Source organism: Arvicola amphibius, chromosome 4 (genome assembly GCF_903992535.2).
Source record: "Arvicola amphibius chromosome 4, mArvAmp1.2, whole genome shotgun sequence".
In the NCBI taxonomy this organism is placed as follows: domain Eukaryota; kingdom Metazoa; phylum Chordata; class Mammalia; order Rodentia; family Cricetidae; genus Arvicola; species Arvicola amphibius.
Window position 1 is genome coordinate 22,108,542 of NC_052050.1, and position 17,420 is coordinate 22,125,961.

At 43.4% G+C, this 17,420-nt stretch overlaps 1 protein-coding gene across 1 annotated transcript; it reads left to right on the forward strand.

Moving 5' to 3' along the window:
- The first annotated feature begins 3,810 nt into the window (after nt 1-3,810).
- Krt39 (keratin 39) lies at nt 3,811-10,500 on the forward strand. The gene is made up of 7 exons (XM_038327551.1): nt 3,811-4,263; nt 5,327-5,409; nt 6,019-6,175; nt 6,804-6,965; nt 7,049-7,174; nt 8,418-8,638; nt 10,254-10,500. The coding sequence occupies exons 1-7, from the start codon at nt 3,811-3,813 to the stop codon at nt 10,498-10,500; spliced, it is 1,449 nt and encodes a 482-aa protein (XP_038183479.1).
- The last annotated feature ends 6,920 nt before the right edge of the window (nt 10,501-17,420 follow it).

Consider the following 17,420-nt stretch of genomic DNA (forward strand, 5'->3'; position numbering starts at 1 on the left):
TGGGTGATGACTGTGTGAGTGTGTATGTGTGTGTGTGTGTGCGTGTGTGTGTGTGTGTGCGTGTGTGTGTGTGTGTGTTTAAACCTCTGTGGGCTATAAAACTATAATGTGTTGCAACTGTACACATGAACCTTCACTACTTTTCTCATATATTCAAATTCCAAATAGATCAAAATTTCAGATATGAAACGTAAATCACAAACAGGCTAAAAAGAACAAGGAAGGGTTTTGAAACAGCAACGCAAAATTAAGAACCTATAAAATATCGATAAGCTTGACTTTCACATTTGAGTCATTTCATAATCTCAAAGTTGTGAAAAGTCCAGAGGAAACACATGGCAGTGCGAACAGTAGCTTCCTTTTGCAATCTGTAGATCTGCACGAGAGCTTCAATCTTTCAGTGTGCTTTTATATAAATTCCACACATTGATTTACTACTTTCAGGACCAAAATAGGAAAGTCCGGAAATTAGTGCTTCTCTTCATCTTACTGCTTCTCTCCTTGCAAGCTGATTCTCTCATGACTCACTTTCTTATTTTGCGCAATCGGGAAGGATTCCCCTTTGATTCCTGCAAAGCCACAATCCATCCATTAACTTCTGCTCTGGACTCTTCCATATCTTAGTTATTACGTGGTCAGTTTTCCTTTCCCTGTAAGCACGTGTGTTTCCCACCCATGAAATCCCTCTTCCTCATAGTCCTGAAGCTCTTCTTCCACAGAGGCGCCGGCTGCCCCCTTTTTATTGTCAAAGAGCAGTGGGGATTTGCCACTCTCAGTTTTCCACTGCCTACTCATTTTTGTTCATTTTCAGCATTCTGGCTATGCCATGGCTAGTCTTCATAACCTATCTTGATGCGTTTCTTTATCACTCTTGAGACAGTCAACAAGCAAAATTTGGGGGACTCTTAAGATAGCCAACAAACACAACAGTTGAACGTGCTGAGCTTTTTAATGATTCCTGTGGAACAAATTCAAGTTCTTGGTTGCCTGGCAATGGTTGCCTGCAAGGCCTTGACCTAGCCACCCTTGTCCTGTAGTTCCTCTTCATTCTACTTAGGCTGGATCCTCTGTCATCTTCTATGCTCTTCCTGCCTAGTCCCTCCACTGAGTTTTGCCGTTGAGGATTTCTGCCATTTTCCTTTATCTGTACCTGTGTATTTCATGTCTGCTCTTAGGGAGCCTGCACTTATTATCTCTGTGTGGTGATCCAGAATGGTTCCCAGAGTGTGGCTGACAGTCTAAGTGACTTCAGTATTTTCCCCATTGGTTTTAAACATTCTGTTGATCACATACTAAATCCAAATCTGCTTAGGACTCTTTTCAGTTCAGTCTATTGTGTTGGTCTGACTATTCACACATCAACAACATGCTATTTTAAGTATTAAAGTGTTGCATTTTATTGTGATATCTTGAAAGGGCTATTTCTGTTTCCCTGACTGATTTCTCTCATAAATTTCAAAATATCATATCTGGTTGAGAAAAAAAACATTTATTTTTGAGAGGATCTGAATACATTATTGGTATGTGAACTGAATTAACACAGACACAGCTGAGATTTTATTTAATGATGTAAACGATGTTTTCATCCAAGAGCACTACAAACCTTCCTATTTATTCCAGTTTTCTGTCCTTAGGTGAAGTTAAACATGCTGTTCATGCAAATATTGTACCTTTGAAACAAAACTGATGACTATAATTTTATGTTTGCTGCTACTACTCAGAATTATGGGGTTTCTTGCAAATGTGGCCATGATCTAACCTCAGAGCCTGTTATATATTATGCTACAAGGCAAAAGGGACATAAAGTTACTAATTATCTGATTATGCTGGATGATTTGGGTGGTCCCACAGTATCACAGAGGTCCTTAAATGGGTCAGAGAGGCGGAAGCTGTGCCAGAATGCTGTGATGCTAGCAAAACTCAGGGGTCCCTTTTGGTTTTAAAGATGGAAAAGGACCACAAACCAAGGATGTTATATTCATCAGATTTCCATCACTGTGGGGAGAAAAAATACCTATGTGAACCACCTTGAAGGAGGAAACGTTTGTTTTGGCTCACTCTTATACAGGTTGCAGTCCATATTGAGTAGTCTCGCTGTGGAGCACATCACAATGGAAGTGTTTGGTGAAGGAAACTGCCTGATTCATGGCAGCCAGGAGGAAAGGGAGTGTGCTGGTTCGTTTTTAACACCCAAACAGCTATTGTCATCTAAAAAGAGAGAACTTCAACCGAAGTGCCTCTGTCAGATAGGCCTGTAGGCATGTCTGGCGCTCATTTTCTTGATTAGTGATTGATATGGAAGGGTCCATCCTTCTGTGGGCAGTGCCACTCCTGGGCAGGTGATCCTGAGAGGTATAAGAAAGGCAGCTTACCATGAGCCCAGAGAGCATGCCAGTAAGCAGTGTTCCTCTACGGCCTCTGTTTTCAGTTCATGCCTCCAGACTCTAGCCTGAGTTCCTGGCCTGACTTCCCTTTGTGATAGACTGTAAGATATAAGATGAAGACAGGCATGGTGGAGCACGCCTTTAATCAGGAGGCAGAGGCAGGCAGATGTCTGTGAGTTCGAGGCCAGCCTGATCTACAAGAGATAGTTCCAGGGCAGGCTCCAAAGCTACAGAGAAACCCTGTCTCAAAAAATCAAAAAAACGAAACAAAAATATGTAAGATGAACAGTTTCTTCATCAACTTTGCTTTTGGTTGTGGTGTTTACCACAGCAATAGGAAGCAAACTAGGGCAGAAAGGACGGCGCTAGGGCCCAAGATCTCCTCCACAGACACACCCTCATTGATCTAACCTTCTCCCTATCTCCTAAAGATTTACCATCTCCCCATAGCAGCCACATTGATTGACCAAGCCAGTGACATATGGACCTTTAAGTGACATTAGTCCAAGCGTAGCAGGTGTGGGTCACCTCTAGAAGGTGGGAAAAGTGAGAAAACCATTCTCTCTTACAGCCTCCATGAAACACCGGAATCAAGTAACTTCTTAGAAATGATGAAATGCCGTTTTCCTCAGAAAGAACACACCTGCCTTCAACATCAAATCAAGCCCAACAGAATTGACGTAACATGTGAACACTGAGCAATAAAACTGCTATAAAATACGGGCTGTGGGCAATCAAAAAATTCTCAGTGTCTTTCCTAAGAAGCACCTTGTTAGACTCAGAGCCTATCAGGAAAGCTCTAACATAATCCCAGCAACTAGACCTGCGGAGCCCTGTTTGAACATTTTAATCCATATTCGCCGCCATGTCTGAGTGATGGAAATAGGACAGATCAAAACCAAAGTGAAATGCTGGTTTCCGAGTTCTCTGATAATTATCAGATATTAATAGTTTTCCTTTTCTAAAGAAGAAAGGAACGGAGGGTGGGACTCATTCCCAGTGAAGCTGAATGTCAGCTAGAGAGGTCAACAAGGATTTAAAGATGGTAACACACTCACGTCTGCTCCCAAAGGGCTGCTGGGAGTAGCGTGAGGGCAGCTCCTTTTGAAGACCCAACGTGAAGCTCTGGGCCCAATGACAAGCAGTAGCTGCGATGGGTAATAACTTAGTAACCACCTAAACGCACATTTTTATGAGACAAGTAACTCTTCCCAGGCGAGTAAAAAGCAGATTAATGAGATGTTCCTGTGGGGTTCGACATAAACATTAGAAAGGAAAACACCCCACCTCCTGTGTCACCACCTGGAAGGAAGGCTATATAAGCACTTCAAAGAAGAAAAGCCACAGGCTTGGCATTTAGGACCAGTTGAGGGTGCTTCGGGTGGTGACCACAAACTCTGAGACAACCCGAAGCTGGACATACACCATGGATACCACGGGCTCTACAATCACGATTTCTCCTTCAGCTGCCCCCCAAAATGGCCCTGGGAATACAAATTTTCGGACCAGCTCTTCTGACAACAGCTGTTGCCATGGTGGCCAATCAACTGGCCACGCTCAAAGAACTCCCCAGGGCCAGGGCTGTCGACGCACCCCTTGCCTTTATCGCACCCCTAACTACTTGATAAGAGTCTACGACTTCCATCCCTGTCTGGAAGACTGCAGCGGCTGGTGCAGGGACGGCATTAACAGCCACGAGAAAGAGACCATGCAGATTCTGAACGAACGCCTCGCTAGCTACCTGGAAAAGGTGAGGATGCTGGAAGGAGAGAACTCGGAACTAGAAGATAAGATCCAGAAGGAGTGTGGCAAGGCCCTCCCTGTCCTGTGCCCCGACTACCTGTCCTACTACGCCACCATCGAGGGCCTGCAGCAGAAGGTAAGAACTCGGCAGAGTGCTGAGTCAAACTATGAGTTAATGGTCTCTAAACCATGGTTATCTGCTAGATTTTAGTCTTTCTAGAAACTTCTATGCTGATATGTTTTTAAGAATGGAAAAAAAGGGGTTAGCTGTTGTGGTACATGCCTTTAATCACAGCCCTTGAGAGGCAGAGGCAGAGGCAGGTGGTTCTCTGATTTCGAAGTCAACCTGGTCTAAAGAGTGAGTTCCAGGACAGTCAGAGCTTCACAGGGAACCCCTGTCTGAAAAAAACAAAATAAATAAGGAAAGAAGGAGGAAGGGAGGGAGAGAGAGAGAGAGAGAGAGAGAGAGAGAGAGAGAGAGAGAGAGAGACATGACTCCGCCCTTTCGGCCTTTCTGTTTCTGTCTTTCTTGGCTTTCTTTTCTTCCTTTCTTTCGTATTCTTTCCCTACTCGATTCCTTCAGTTGCCTTCATCTTGAGATAATACATATGTGTTCTATAACTTTTTATTGCATGTTCTGTCATTTTTATAACTCAGGATTGAGAGCTAATAAGATTTTGATGGCCATATCTTAAACAAAAATAAGAGAACAGGGCTCTGAGAAGTTATTTTGCTTTTTAAAGTCTCCAAATAGTTTTAGCTCTTTGTCTGTGTTACTACTATAGTGGGACCTTTAATCTCCACGTTGTCATCTTCACAGTAGTTAAATAGTGTGTCTCTGTACCAGACCTCAGTTTCCTGCCAAGTGCTTGCTGCTACACACCCTGGGGTTTACTCATTCTTATTTTTTGTTTTTCAACCAATGTTTACTGAAACACCAACAAAATGTTTCCAGCCACCATTCTAGACTCTGAGAAAATATGCCTCGACTCTTTGCTCTTTAGTATGTTATAGTAATGGGGAAAAATTAGAAAAGAGGCAATATTTTCATACATACACAGTATTTTTCACATCTCTTAAGCATCTCTCAGAAGATTCAGGAGAATTCTAACTAGTCTTCTGCTAACTGGAACACACCGTTCTTAAAGTAGGGGACCTTGGTGTTCGTCTCATTTGTGTGTTCAATCTCTTAATTCTAGATCTTGTGTACCAAGGCTGAGAATTCCAGACTGGTCTCACAAATTGACAACACCAAACTGGCCGCAGATGACTTGAGAGCCAAGTAAGCCTGCCCAGCACTGTCGCCGGTGATAGGGTTCACCCCGAGTCTGACTTAAACATTCCCCGTGAGGCTGTCCCTGCATCCACTAAGCCATAGCCTATCAGCACCAACCCAGAAAAGACCTTCAGATTCAACTGATTGAGATTAACAGCCCTCACACTGCACACAGCACCTGCAGGGATGGCATACAGACCCATAGGATTGCCCTCAGGAAGACAGGTAGGGCCAATAGCTCGCAACCTTGTTCCAGGCAAGAAAACCTTGGTATAATGAGGAAGGAACTTACACAAAAGTTTGCAATATGAGACAAAGCCAAAGATACAAACCAAGCTTCGTGAACCCAAACCCAATGGTTTTCTTACAGTGTGTCGCCTTTGGGAGCAAAGGAAGGAAAATAAACTCCCTCTGTCTCAAAAGGCAGCAAGGTGGCACCGCTCTGGCAGACTAAGTCATGATATGAATCAAATGGTTTCACTTCTAAAAGGAACAAAGTCTCCCATAGAGACACATTCAGTGAGCGTCCCAGAGGAGAATGAAGCCGGAAATCCTGTTGAGCTTGCCTTGTATGTCTGCTTTCTAATGCCTTTTTTGTCTTTCTGGCCTTTAAAGCTACGAATCTGAGTTATCCATCCGCCAGCTTGTGGAAGCCGATGCCAAGAGCCTGAAGCAGATCTTGGATGTGCTGACTCTGAGCAAGGCTGACCTGGAGGCGCGAGTCCAGTCTCTGACAGAGGAACTTCTGTGCCTCAAAACCAACCATGAAGAGGTGAGAAAAGGCCAAGAGTCAGCACAGGTTAACCCCTACGTTTAACATCAGTTTTTTTGAGTTGTATATAACAAAGTATATCCCCACTAGACACGTCTCCATTTCTTAGCCATGATTATACTGCTACCACCCATGCCATCAGCTTAATATACTACATCTAATGCCATGTGGGTAGAATATTCTCCATCGTCCCAATTTTCTCATCTTCACTAGCTTTTGTAGAAATCATTGAACAGACTTCTGCCACCTCCTATTAGAAAAAGACAATTCTGGCACAAGCCAGTTCTGGCAAAGTTCATAAGGGCACCATGGAGATGGGGGTCTTTCCATACAAAACCCACCTCCATGTTACCGCCCCCATTTTTCATCCCAAGCAATGATCTTAAAAATTTGCGAAACTCTGATCTTGTTAGTCACAAGATCTTTTTCTGTGCATATTTGTGCACAGAGTCATACCTGAAATCATCGTAGGGTACCTCAATAACACCTATAAATCATGTACCCTTTTGTTGTGGGCTGTTTTCCGGACCCAATTAAACTAAATTATTTCTGTCAGACTGAAACACGAACACGATGTGGAAGGGTCATCAATTCACTAAACAACTTCATATTCTTTCTCTCTCCATAGGAAATCAATTCCTTACAGTGCCAGCTTGGGGACAGAGTCAACATTGAAGTAACAGCTGCCCCTGCCGTTGACCTAAATCAAATTCTACAAGAAATGAGATGTCGGTACGAGTCCATTGTGGAGACAAACCGTAAAGACGTAGAACAGTGGTTCAATGCACAGGTAAGGGGAGAGCAAACAAGTCAAAAACAATACGCTGACATTTCTAGGAGTCCTTCTGCAAGCCTGGAATCTTTGTGTTTCAGATGGAGGAACTGAACCAACAAGTAGTGACCAGCTCTCAACAACAGCAATGCTGCCAGAAGGACATCATAGAACTGAGACGTACCATGAGTGCCCTCGAGGTTGAACTGCAGGCCCAGCACCGAATGGTACCCAGGAGGTTTTACCAAGTCTAACCTTACACTGGTGGCAACAGTCCCCGATGTCTGAGTGTCCCACTGTTTCCCAGGCTGTGTCCTTGTCGGTTAAAGGGTCTGTGGCTAGAAAAGAGATGGATGGTCAAGTCAGTCTTGGAAATGTTGGGTGAAACAAAGGTTAGCCTCTCCACAAGCTAGCCTGCAAGGTGGCTCACATCGTGGATCTCCAAGGAGATAAGCAGCACTCGGCATCCCAGAACTTATTTAACTGTGGAAGCTCTTTCTCCCCCAGGAGTGTGTCCTAGTGATCATGACCCACGGAGAACCCTTTTGGAAACACCAAGAGAGCACAGAATTTATTTTACCCCAAGGCTTTTATTACTATAAAGTATCATGCTGGAATTCTGAAACAAAGTTCTGAAAGAGATGGTGTAAATCATTAGCCAGCTTTATTGATGAGGTTCCAAGAACGTGGGGGACTTTCCCAAGCCAGATCCACACCTAGTTCACGGATAGAGACGCTGAGATCTAAAAGCAGTGAGTGACCTTCTCAAAGTCACCAAAAAAAATTGAGTTCAGAGCAGATCCTAGAGCCAGCACCACCTCTGCTTCCTGAGACTGCGTCTCTGAAATAAGATAGTGCTCAAATGTCCTCTAGGAGGGGCATTAAGAAAACCTTGCCCCAGGTTTCATCACCTGTTAGTCGGTGATGTTGGCCAACCCATTGAACATCATTTTTCTCATCTATAAAAACTCAGACAATTATATGAATAACCAGGGTTATTAAAACCTAATATCGTACCATTATCTTACAAGAAAGAACTTGACACATTGGAATTCCAACATTCATGTTTTACTTATAAAGGAATTGACCCACTGAGGGAAATGCCTGTAGTAAAAATTGCTCACTTCCTTTGAGAGACTCAAATACTGACTGAATGACGCCTCCTGGTGTGATTTTAATGCCTGAGCTTCAGTAAAGTGAGGCAGATTTTTTTTTCCTCTCTCGCCAGAGAGTAAGAGATTAAGTGGCAAAGTGGGGGGAGGGGTTAACCAGAGAGATAAAAATGAGAGGGGATAAAGAAAAGCAATATTATCATTTTTATCTTGGAGGTTTTTGGCTAGGAAGTGATAAAGGACTCAGAGAGCCATTAACATGGTCACAAAGAAACTATTGTTTAAATGGCCTTGACAGTGACCTTAAGGGAATTTGAAGAGAGTCATCTTTTGAATTAGTCTTCCTCCCCTTCCATAGAGAGATTCCCAGGAGTGTATCCTCACTGAGACAGAGGCACGCTACACAACCCTGCTGGCCCAGATCCAGGGTCTGATCCATAACCTGGAAGCCCAGGTGGCAGATATCCGGGGTGCCCTGGAAAGACAGAACCAGGAATATGAAGTTCTGCTGGACACCAAGTCCCGGCTGGAGTGTGAGATTGCCACCTACCGAAGCCTTCTGGAGAGCTTTGATGGCAGGTATGTAAAATTAAAACAACATACATGAGCAAGACACACACACACACGCATGCACACGTGCGCGTACACTCACAAGCATGCACACACGCACACAGGAGGGGGATGGGGGCAGGGCATTAGAGAACAATGCTTTGATCTCCTTGTCAATGATGAGAAAATCTGGAAGGTGATTATCAAATATTCTCTAAAGACCTACAGTTGTAACCTAGTCCCAGTTTGAGATGCAGATGGAACTAAACTGGTTTGAAGAGCAACATACCGAATTAGTTCCTTACAGGTTGCATCCTCCTGCTAAGACAGCAATTCTTAACCTCTGGGTGGGCCGTGATCTCTTGGGGGCCAAACAACCTTTTCACAGGGATCTCCCAATAACTCAGAAATGTCAAATATTTACAATACGATTCATAACAGTAACAAAATTACAGGTATGAAACAGCAATTAAACTAATTTTATGGTTGGGGGTCACCACAACAGGAGGATTGCATTAAAGGGTCATGACACTAGGAAGGTTAGAACTATTAGTCAAAGATGAACATGGTTCTTTGCTGAAATGAGAAAGGACAACCCTGGTCCCATAGGAGACCACAGAGCTCAGGCTGAAACCCCCAACTCTGTCTAGATGTTGGCCTTCACCCCAACAGGAGCATGCTAACATGTATGTTTCAGGATCCTTTCTTTTACAAATAAACTTTTTGTTTTGTTTTAATGATAAATAAGCCAACCTACCAACCCATAAAGAACTCAGCTAGCCCTGAGTTCTTTGAAGTAATACAGGCCAAACGAACCCCACAAAAGCTTCATTAAAATTGCAAAGGATATGAAAACCCCAAAAGAACCAGTCACCTCTGCCCACTGTGCTCTCTTTATGGGCATGCGCACACCACACAAATGCAATGCTAACTGATGCTTTTCCTTTAAGGAACTACAGTATGCCAAAAGGCCACCAGTTGTCCAATAAAAATCACATATTGTAAGAGTGTACTGCAAACTGCTGGCTACTCCAATTTTCTAAAAAAAACAAACAAATAACAACAACTTAGAGACATTCAATGGGTACTCTGACACTTTCTGGTGATGTGCTCAAGACTCCCCCATAAGTGGGATTCAGATCACCACTAACTGTATGAAAAATTTCCCCACCCGAGAAAATTATCTAGCTCCTCTCCATTTTCCAGATAGCAAGCCTCTCCACTTGCTGCGTGCCCATGTTGATCTGAGAGTTTAGTTCCCATTATGTCCACACTGCCCACACAAAACTAAAGTTCAGGAGGGCTGACTGGTTCACCCAACATTGCCCACTAGCAAACAAGAGAGCAGAGCCCTGTCCCGGCCTTTGACTGCAGATGTGGTGCGGTTGCCATGGGGCTAGCGTATAAGCTTATCCCAGGTAATGCTTCTCAAGCCAGGAGGCTGTCTTCCAAGAGATCTGCTCCAGTTCTGGTTCTTCTACTAACCACAGCACAAGATGAATGAATAGGCATTTAGCAGTGTTTATTTTGAGTGACAAGTATCAAAAACTTAGCCACTCCCATCTTCTCCATATTGCCCTTCCCTAATCATTGCTGAAATTCTGTTGTTGTTGTTGTTGTTGTTGCTGTTGCTGTTTCTACTTAGGCTTCCCTGTAACCCATGTGCCACCAAATGCGAGCCATCCCATCAGGCCAGAGCTATGGAGTGTTTCGGCCCAGCTTATACATCATCTTCACTCCCTGGGATTCACAAACCCTGCAATGCCTCTGGACCCCCATCCCGGATCCTGGTTAAGATATGCACCCTCACCAAGGAGATCAAAGACGGGAAGGTCATTTCTTCTCACGAGCATGTGCAGCCTTGTTATATCACCAGACTCGCCAAAGTCTAACATCCCAAGGTGATGAGAGTGACCCACATACATGAAAGAGAGGCCAGTGTATGCTCCTGTCCGAAAGGTTTGAGAAACCCCCAGTCCCTTAAGGTACTTAGTTTCTTACTACTACAGTGGGTCCCCATCTTTTATTCTTCTCCTTCCCTGAGTCACTGCTAACAACATGATAATAAGGCACACTTCTCTGGAAGGATATTTTGCATTATCGCTGGGATAGGAACTGATTTAGCGAGTGCCCACAAAGAAGTCCTACCTTGCTTGCCTAGCCAGGTGATGGACGGGCAGGTTTTTCTTTTGTTTACTCAAGCCTTGTTTATCTCTGTGCCTCTGTAGAGCCAGTCAGACAAGTTCTGGGATTGGTTTTGGCAATTGGCACGTGAAGGTAAAAAGCCACAGCCTTGCCTTCTAGATTCCTTCTTTGGATATAGCATGAAGCCAACACAGGAGCAGAATAAATAAGGAAGACTCAAGAAGTCTTGTTTCCGGGAATGATGCAATGCCAAGCCTGGACCCTGCTGACCTTTGCTACCTCAACCATTGTTTATCTATACTAGTGCATATTCCCTTCACCAAAAGTAACTTTGGGGGTACCGGGGGCTTTCCTGCATGCTCTATACACTTCCCCCACCCTTACTTTCATGTTTTATCCCAGGTGGGATTTAAACGTGCCATCTCCCTGCCTCTGCCTCCGGCATACTTGGAATTACGGGTCTATGCCTTCACGTGTGGCAATTACCTATAGTCTCTGAAGCTGTGGGAGCCACAAGGCTTTTCTCTAAATAGCTTTAAGAATCAAGACTGGTTGTATGGGATGAATCTAGAGCTCTCTCTATGGAGTCATTTTGAAGCAATAGCCTGGGTCCTTTCATTAAATGTTGGCTATTTCTCTTTCTATCCCATAGGGTATGGGAGGTTTGAGCCGCTTGTTTGACAAGGGGTGTAGAGCTGGATGTCTCAAGACATAAGGCCTGATGGGTAGCAATGGCAAAGTAGCTTAAGTCCCTGCTTCAATCTGTCTATCTATCAGAGAAAGATGGAAGTAATTCTACACCAGCCAGTCTCACAACTTCTAGAACATGACCACAGAGTCGGGAAGATACTCTTTGAAAAAGATTATTGAAGCTTTTCAGAGGTATTAGTTAAAAAAAAAAATCTAAATCAAACACAAAGTGTTGAGTCCAAAGACCCGACGTCCTAAATCTACCCATTTCCTATCGTGACCCTGCACAGAGCATTCAGCCTTCAGCCTTCATCAAATTGACTCCCTTGTTTGTTCAATGAGAACCATGCCTACTTCACAGGGCTGTTGTGAAGACCACATGGAACCCCCTCTGTGCATGCTCATTGTGTGTGTTCGCCCTTAGCTACAGCCTAGACCCGAGTTTCTTTTGTCAATTTAAAATTGTTTCATTTTAAAATTCTTTCTCTGTAACTTTAGTTATCCCGTCATGATTTGGACATTTTCACAATGTTCAGTGTTGGGGGAAGGGAAGACAAAAAAAAGAGACCATTTCCTGTGATTATTCCCACAATTATATTAATAAAGCATTTGAATTCTTAAGAGTGTGTATCGGATACCAGTTGATGCTCACACCAAAGACGCTTGCCTTGTTGAGCTCATGGTTCAGCCATGCGCTTCCTCCAGACGAGCGACAGCTTACACAAAGCAGGCGGAATGCAGAAGTCCCAGGAAGATCTCTTCTGCTGTGATTTTCTCATTGAAATACGCAGAGCAGCTGCTGTCAGCACCTCCCTGCATAGTCGCTCAGCCTGCAAGATGGAAATCTGGAAAGAGTAAAGAACTGGAGCTCAGAGACCAGGAGCAGCCTCCACCCAGTCCGTGTACGACCTTGAGTAAAAGTGATTTAACCACACTGGCCTTACCTGGCATATAATGGAAGCATTCAGTGGGCTAATGATGGTGACCAGGCTCTGTAATGGTGTGTAGTGCTAGGCAGAAATGAGTTCGCAGTCCCTAAGTTAGACCCTAGACATGTGTCGTTTCCATCCATGGTGCTTTCCTTTTGGTTAACTCAGTGCTGGGCCAGGTAGATCCTGTCTGGTATACACCATCAACACTAACTGGAAAACCATTTGGCAAGAGGTGAGAGAGAGCTACTCACCTTACTCTGGGAATTTGATTCTATTCAAACCCAGAGCTTAGGAAGCACTAACCTTGAGCTGATGAGGTAATGACATTCTCTGTTTATGCCCAAAAAAAAAAAAAAGACAACAACTTTCTCCTACTCCAACCAAAATACCGTCCATGCCACCCATGCTAAAAATAAAATATTATAACCTGCATAATAGAGAATCTGGCACCTCAAAGGCCTATAATTTTTAGTTGCCTCCTTAGTATAAAATCATGTAAAAAAAATCTTCAGGATTTTGTATACCTATGACAAAAAAAGGCAGTACAAAGTCCAGATTTTTTTGAGAAAACTAAATAAGTACCCTATATACAGTCAAGGGGGTGGGGGAGTAAAGAACTCTTTGTGTGTCTGTTGTTTGGTTTTTTTTTTACATACTTCAGTAATAGATCAGCAGTATGAGAACCTGAGTTGGGATCCACGGAACCAACATACAAAGCCAGGCGCTGCTATCTGCACCTGTAATTCCAGTGCTCGAAAGGCAAAGACAGGAGGATCGCTGGCGCTTGTGGCTAGCCAGCCTAGCCAATCGGTGAGCTACAGGTCCAGTGAGACTTCTAAAAAACTGAAATAGAGAGAGATAAAAGAAGACACTTGACATCAACCATTGCTCTTCCCATGCACTCATGCATATGCAAGAACGCACACACACACATGCATGCCTTTCCCCGTCTTTTTAAGTTAGCACGATAATTGTGCAGTAATGAGGATCCACTGTGATCTTTCTATATGCGCAGACATCATCTAATCAGACTAATCATCTCCATCTGATCTCTCCACATACACAGACAGCATGTACTGAACATGTCCATGTGATCTCTCCACATACACAGACAGCATGTACTGAACATCTATATTCATGTGATCCTTCCACATACGCAGAAAACATGCACCGATCATCTCCATGTGATCTCTCCACATATGCAAACAGTATGCACTGGGCATCTCCACCCACCCTTTTTTCTTCTTCTTTTTTTTTAACCCTCTCTTTTAGACTCTGACATTTGACTGATAGATGACCACATTCGCAGACCTCCTCCACATGTCTGTCTACTTGACTCTAAGCCAAGGTTAACCAATAAGAGTCAACACATTATCAAGTGCTTGAACTCAAGTGATGATCACACAACCACCACAAAGTAGCTAGTAATGATAATCTCATTTAACCCCTGAAGAAACCACCGGTTACAGAAGTTAGCGCTCAATGCCACACAATGATGAGACTTAGTTCGAAGTACTTTAAATTCCCTTAATGAATTATATATTATGTAATCTCATCTAGCAGAAATACACCATAGCATTGATGCCACTTCAGTTCTTCAGCGTTCCGTTCCTAATACTTGCTGCCTCTAATGAGAAACCATTTAGCAGCCTCGTGTCATCAGAACCAACCATTCTCTTTATCCAAGCTCCTGGGCTGGGTGATCTTTAACATTAGGAAGGTATTTTGTTAGCAGCTGGTTGCCTTTTTCATATCACAGATAGAGAGAGTCTAGGGACCAGATGAAAAGACAGTTGGTCAATGAGAAAACCAACTCTTCCTTCTACTTCACATCCTAACGCATCTGCTCCGGACAGCAGTAAAACCCAAACAGGAGATCTAAAGGAACCAACCATGAACCTACTCCAAGACACTGAGCTCTGGTTCAGCCCCAAAGGTGCAATTTGCCTTCTCTCTATTTATTCTTGAGTGCTCGTCATAGGTTCTTCAAATCTAATGTCCTTGCTTGGTTTCTCTCACAAAATATCACAGTCACATGTTGCTGTAATGTGACTCGCCCTGTTGTGTCTAGTCATTTATCTATAAACAGGATGTGACGCCAGAAATAACATCCTCAAACCCCTCCTCCAAGTATCTTTTGAAGGATATAAATGATATCAGTGCTCACTAGATGATTTCTAGCAACTAGCTACTGTAGCATCTTACTAGGAACTCCCATGATTCCCGTGTAGCAAACAATGAGAACCGAATCTTACTCTGGGCAGAAATGAGCCATTTTTTGGCTATGTTTATCCTTATCTACTCATTTTATTTAAAAACAAAGTTTGTATAACGAAAAGGCATTTTAAAAGCAAACTTTAAGAGGGAATGAGGAGAACAAAGTTCAGAAACAAAGGAAAGTGTGTCACACACACACACACACACACACCACACACACACACACACTCATTTTAGGAAGAATTCATAGACTGAGTCAATCAGCATCTACAACGCAGAGCCCTGGGTTAGCATCATCACAGGCAAGCCTAGAATGTGTGTGTTGTTTTAACACTGTAATCAAGTGTCTTTTATAGGAAATGAATCCTTCGCCTATTTGGCTGGCTAGAAATACCTGGTCAATGTGTTCATGCAGGATTCACAGCTTCATGGGAACTACCCACGCACCCAGCCAAATGGGAGCAACCCTGTTTGGCAACATTGGAAAGGCTTGTTTTAATTGGAAAGATCCTTTCATGTTGAGCATCATGCTTGGAGGGTTTTGCTTAGGCAATGCCTTTAAGCTGTAGGTTACCATGTCCAGGGATATAAGGATAACATAGAAAAGGCCAATTTTCTAAATATCTCAATAAGATGTCACAGAAGCAAAGTTTCTGAACAAGTTTTCCTTATTGTCACTTCTCAGAGTCCGTTCCCTTTCCTTTTCCCTCTCCATCTTTTCCACTCCCTAATCTTCTCCTCCTTTTCTGTCTGACACCATGAAGCAATGGAGGCAGATATGCCGGTATTGCCTGAAGAAACTCTCAAAGGTTGCAAGTTCTGATATTTCTAGGGTGAAAGCAGATCTGGGGTTCCTCTCCCTATGTCCTTCTCAGAAGAAAAAAAAAAGTCAAGAGGACCTTCCTTCTAAATCAGAAGCAAAAGTCTGATATCATAGCTCTGTATGGCGGCCTAATGGGACCAGCAGGTGCCTTGGGAGTCACCCTGGAGAATGCTATTCTACATTTGGTATCTAAGGCCTTTGGAGAAGCCACTTAACATACTGACCCAGGAAATTTGGGAAGAAACTGCATTTCTCAGAGGGTGTGTCCTTGGTCATAGAGAACTATCTACCCCAACAGTAGGTAAGCATACAAGACTCCTAGCTGCCCATCAGTGAGGACTGTCAATTGGCCTATGTTTCCACTGACCCACTAAAAACAACATGACTATGTCCTCCCCCTTTACTGTCACCACCCAAGAAAAACCTGCCCTACATTCCAGCGTGACCTTGGTTGAAGAGGGAAGTCTATAGACAAATAGAACTATAGCCTATCCTAGAGGAATCTGTAACCTGAAGAAGCAAAGGAGACTAAGACAAAGATCCATAACAAGTGCTCTAGAAAAATCCAGAAGTGAGGCATTAGCAAACGCTAGTAGAGAACTTGGGCATGTCTGGTCAAGAAGCAAACTCGTGTGCTGATTAAGAACAAATACTAGCCAGTCATGGTGGCACAAGCCTTTGAACCCACCGCTCAGGAGGCCAAGGCAGCAGATCTCTAAGTTCAAGACCATCCTGGCCTACACAGGGAGACTCTGCCTCAAACACCAAATGACAAGGAAACAGAGACCAAATACTTGAATCTAGACAAGCTGGATCTGATTACCCAGCTGTGAGATCCCACAGGAGCTATTTACCTTCTCTCGTGCCACTTCCTGGGCTGTATAATGGGGTTAGTAATGGCATGGACTTCATAGCGTTGAGATGATGACATTAATTAGTGCATGCAAAACACTTGGAGCCTCTTAGACACCCCATAACATTGTGGGTAAGCTGTCCTTATGATGTTTTGAGGAACTTACATTCAGTTGGTAAAACAGCCACACTAATACTAACAAGTTATCTCACTTAGGCAAATGAACAATAGAACAGCTGTCCAAAGCCATCCCAACCACCTCCTCTCAATAGAAAGTGGAACCATGGAGTGGCCCATAGTAAAAATGGAGCGTAGGTCCAACTCTTTCAGAATGCACAGAATTAAATTAGAAAGGTCTATCTCTATAATAACTAACCCTCATATTTCCTGTCAATCAACAGTAAGAAGATGCCCCTTGGTCAGAAATAAAAGAGGGAGACAAGCATGAAGTCAACCCTGTATTTACAAGATCAGTGTTGTGGAAGTGAGAAGCAGAAGGACAGTTCATCTGAGTCTGTCATATGACCCCTTCCCCTAGCACAGTGCCTAGTGTCCTTGTTCGTCGTGGTCTCAGTGTTCCCTGAAACCAGGTTATATGGTTATAGGGAAATCAGTAGGAAGAATTCTATGAAAACTTCAGAGTTAACAAAGGACAACCAACCAATAGCTAAAATCATTACCTGTGTGCAAAAGCCACAGTGCCTCTTAAAGCCAAAAATAGAAAGAGCAGGGCAATTATAACTTGATTGAAATGTATACCTCAGACATTGTTCTAAGTACTTTGGATGTGTTTTCACACTTAATTCTCGTGATTACTGTGCAATGCTATCATTATTTGCACTACTAACAGCTGAATCAGGACTTAGAGAAGTCAACTTCTCAATGTCTTGTAACTAGGGCATTGTAAAACCAAGATTTAAACAAATCCACATCTTCTATACTTCATATGTCCAGTTGTGGGAAATAGATGAAGTCCTGGGTGGATGTCTATTATTGACAGGGGCACAGCCATGTCAAGGACCCCAGGTGTCTCAGACCCATGGGAATGACAAGTACTTAGTTCAGGGAAGAATGCTGACAGTCTGTGCAAAAAGTATCAACTAGCTTCCTCCTCCTTGATGCTCCCCTACAAAGATGACCCCCCCACCCTAT